Below are 3,774 nucleotides of genomic sequence, written 5' to 3' on the forward strand. Positions count from 1 at the left end.
ATTTATGATCACGCGATTCAAACTTGTTATTTACTTTCTTAAACTTCATTTTAAATTAAAATATGACAAATAAATTAAAACAGAGAAGGTACATGCTTTCAAAGTGTATGCAATTTTGACTTTCGAGAAATAATATTCTCTACGTTTTAATTTGTTTGAACTACTTCTTTTTAGTCCATTTCTTATTTTTTTGATTTTCTACTCGATTCTGGTACCTATACTAGAGCTCGATTAAATTTAGACTAGCGTCGAAAAGCCCCATCGTTTCTTAATAAAGACAACTCTGTATTTAGAGGTGTGCAACGGTCGGTTCGGTTCGATTTTATATATTATCGGTTCAATTTATCAATTTTTGGTTTTTAAATACGCTAATTCAATAAGATATTTTTATCAGTTTTTGATCGTTAACGGTTTAATTTTTGATTTACCCAATAAGAAAATTTTCATAAAATAAATATATGACTTCACATTTCTCTAATATTTTCCAATAAGCCTGTAAATGATTTGATATACTGAAACAAAAAAAAGATAATGAGAAATTGCATCAATAAGAGAATATATAGTACGAAGGCTACAATTACATGTTACAACCAAAACATAATATGAAATTTCTGATGTTAATCAAATTACATACGTTTACTAACTTGCAAAAGCTACTATTACAAAGTAAAACTAAAACCAAAACCAAGCAATCAAACAAGACAATCTTGAACCATCTTAGTTTTTAATTTAATCTTTAAGTTTTATGTAAAGACTAAAGCGGTTTAGTGTGAAGTAGAAGTACTGTGAAGACTGTAGCATACTATTATGTTAAATTATTACTAATATTTAATATTTACGAAGAATAAAGTAGTACAATACTACTGTGTTAATGTATTATTGGTTTACCCAATACTAAAAACCAAAAATGAACTAATACCCCGATAATTTTTTTTTATAAAATCATTAAGAACCTATTAACCCAATAGCAATAATTCAATAACATTTTTTTCGATTCAATTTATTGATCGGTTCGATTTTTGCACACCCTTATCTGTATCTAGGAAGATTCGAACCTGAAATATTTGATTAAGGATAGGAAATAGTATGACTTCATGGAGTTCCCACATCTATTATTTCGGATATGGGAGCCCAGTTTACAACCCATTTTTGGCGGTCATTCCAGGAAGGCTTAGGAACGCAAGTAAGCATTGCTATGCTCACCCAGTTGGTGGCTGCTCGAAATATTAGCCAAAGTTCACCAACTCCTAACTCTAGTTATCAAGAGTCGTCTGCTGCCACGAGGATCAGAGATTTTCTGAGAATGAATCCACCGGTCTTCACGGGTTCTAACGTTGATGAAGACCCCCAAAATTTCATTGATGAGATGCGGAAGATACTAAAAGCGATGCATGCTACAGAGAAGGAGAACTTATCATTCCACCTCCATTTTTTAAAAAATGACTAATTTCCATTTTTTAGCAATTCTTGAATTTAACTTTTCAAATGACATATTTAAGATATAGAATTAAAGACATTTTAATACATTTAATATATTTGAAATTTAAAATCACAAAATTTAAATTATTTTTATTAAATTTATACCAAATAAAAATATGTCAAACAAATTACAACAGAAAGAATAAGCATTTTGAGACAGGAAAAAGTAATTTAGAAGGAAAAAACATGTTACACCAACCAAATCTAAACAACAAACAAAAATTTACCCCTTTTGTGGAAACATTTACTGAAATTATAAGAACAAGAAGACACACACTAATAGTGACAGTGTACACCAAACTCCGATCTCGATCTCGACTCCCGACCCCGATACAAAATTAAGCTCTTTTTAGAGAGGTTATACTAATTTTAGCTCCCAACGGCGACGTACCTACGTCGACGTTGAACGTATCGTAACGAAGAAAAAACTCCGTTACGAATAATCTCGAAACCATGACCACAAAATCTTTTCCGGCACACTGTTTATTCTCCACCGTCGGATTTTCCGTTTCCGGTCCATTAGACCATAATACATATTTCAATAATTTTTCTCCTTCTTCTCCGACGAACCTATCGGCGACGAACTCTTCGGGTCGGTCAAAAACTTTCGGATCCTTCGTTGCAAATGGTTGGTACCCGAATAACATTTCACCTTTTTTCACTTCAAAAACGGCGTCGTGTGATTCGATCTTAAGGTCGTGTTTGGCTCTTCCGTATTGTGAAGCTACGGGAGGATCCATTCGTAAAGCTTCGTATATTATTGATTTCATTAACGGCATTTTCTCCATCGCCGATATCGTGATCTTCCCGCCGGCGGATTTTACTTCCGATCGGATCTCGTTTGCTAAACGGGTATGAAGCTCCACCCCCGCTTTCGCTATCGATTTTAGCAAATTAGGGAAGAAAATCTTCATCCCACCAAAGGAATTGAAACAAGTAGCAAAGAGAAGATTATGACAAGCTTCTTCTCTCGAAATGCCAAGTTTTTCAGCTTCGATGAATAAATTGGTGGAGTTTATATTGAAGAAATCGTACAATCTCTGGTAATCTTTTTTCACCAGAAATGTCGGTAACCGGAAAGTATGAAGAACGAGGTCATCTAGAAACTTCGGAAGACCGAGAGTAAGTACAGGATGAAGCTGAAACAACACCCATTTTCCGATCAATGTCGGAGCATCAGTTCCGAGATTAGTCTCAACTGGGTTAACTCCGAATAACGATTTAGCTAAGAAATTAAACGCAGCTTGATCGTTACCGGAGTTTAAATCAGCTGTACCTTTTTCCGCCATTTCTTTATCTAGGGTTTCGAAAAGCTCTGTATAAGTTTCATGGAATTTGGGTATTACGTGATCACGACGGGAAGAAAGAAGGAAGAACATCAATTTTTTCAATTTTTCGTGGTTTGGTTCAGATGGATCGAGATAGGAAAGTACACGGTAACCTCCGGTGAGTTCAGTCGACGACATGAAAGTCCCGGTGAAGAGGTCTTTCTTTTCGACTTTAGAAACATCAAAAAGTACCGGAAAACTCTTTCCATCAAGCAAAACGACAACGCCTGGGTTAGGAGAAATGAAGGGACCCGGTGGCATATTCGTTCTGAATACAGTTGATTCGTATTTCTGAATTCTTGATTCGAAGAATTCATTTTTCCCTTGATTGTAAAAGTAATCAAGCCTATCTTTCCATGGACCAATAACCGGCGACCCATAGTCGCCGGGTATCTTTCTATTGGATAATTTTGTAATTTGGGTCACGACGCTCGTTGTTTTTTCCGATAAAGAAACAGTTATAGGACGAAATGTCAAGTATTTTGATGGAAAATATTGGTGAAGAGAAGGAATAGGAAGAGAAAAAGATGAAGTGAATGCCATTGTTGAACAAAAAAAAGGTGGCTAATGTTGGTGTTTGATGAAATTTCTTGCTTTAATGTAGTAGTGGGGACTACTGAAAGATTGATGTATATTTTGTTGATATTATTAAAGTGTATATATATATAAAAAGTAAATTTCACGTGTAAATATTTTATGTAATATAGACACTAGAAAGAAAGATTTTTCCAGAGATTGTACTATAGTTGAAGTTGATATTTATATCTAATGTCGTGGTTGAATATTCAAATATAGATAGTGTTTGTAAGTCACTAAGTGGTATTTCATTTATTATCCTCGATAATTTATCGACATAATATCTCTATCTCATATAAAAAAAATAAATTATATAGGCATTCAATATCGAATCGGATCAAAATTAATATAACTCCTGAATTGGTTATATTAATTGGCTCGACCCGAATCA

General features: G+C 34.0%; 1 protein-coding gene across 1 annotated transcript; it reads right to left on the reverse strand.

Moving 5' to 3' along the window:
• Positions 1-1,682: 1,682 nt before the first annotated feature.
• Positions 1,683-3,442, reverse strand: LOC129903980 (allene oxide synthase 2, chloroplastic). Its single transcript, XM_055979517.1, has one exon. It carries the CDS (start codon positions 3,348-3,350, stop codon positions 1,818-1,820), a length of 1,533 nt encoding a protein of 510 aa, XP_055835492.1. The 5' UTR covers positions 3,351-3,442; the 3' UTR covers positions 1,683-1,817.
• Between the last annotated feature and the right edge of the window lie 332 nt (positions 3,443-3,774).

Source organism: Solanum dulcamara, chromosome 9, assembly GCF_947179165.1.
Source record: "Solanum dulcamara chromosome 9, daSolDulc1.2, whole genome shotgun sequence".
NCBI lineage: Eukaryota > Viridiplantae > Streptophyta > Magnoliopsida > Solanales > Solanaceae > Solanum > Solanum dulcamara.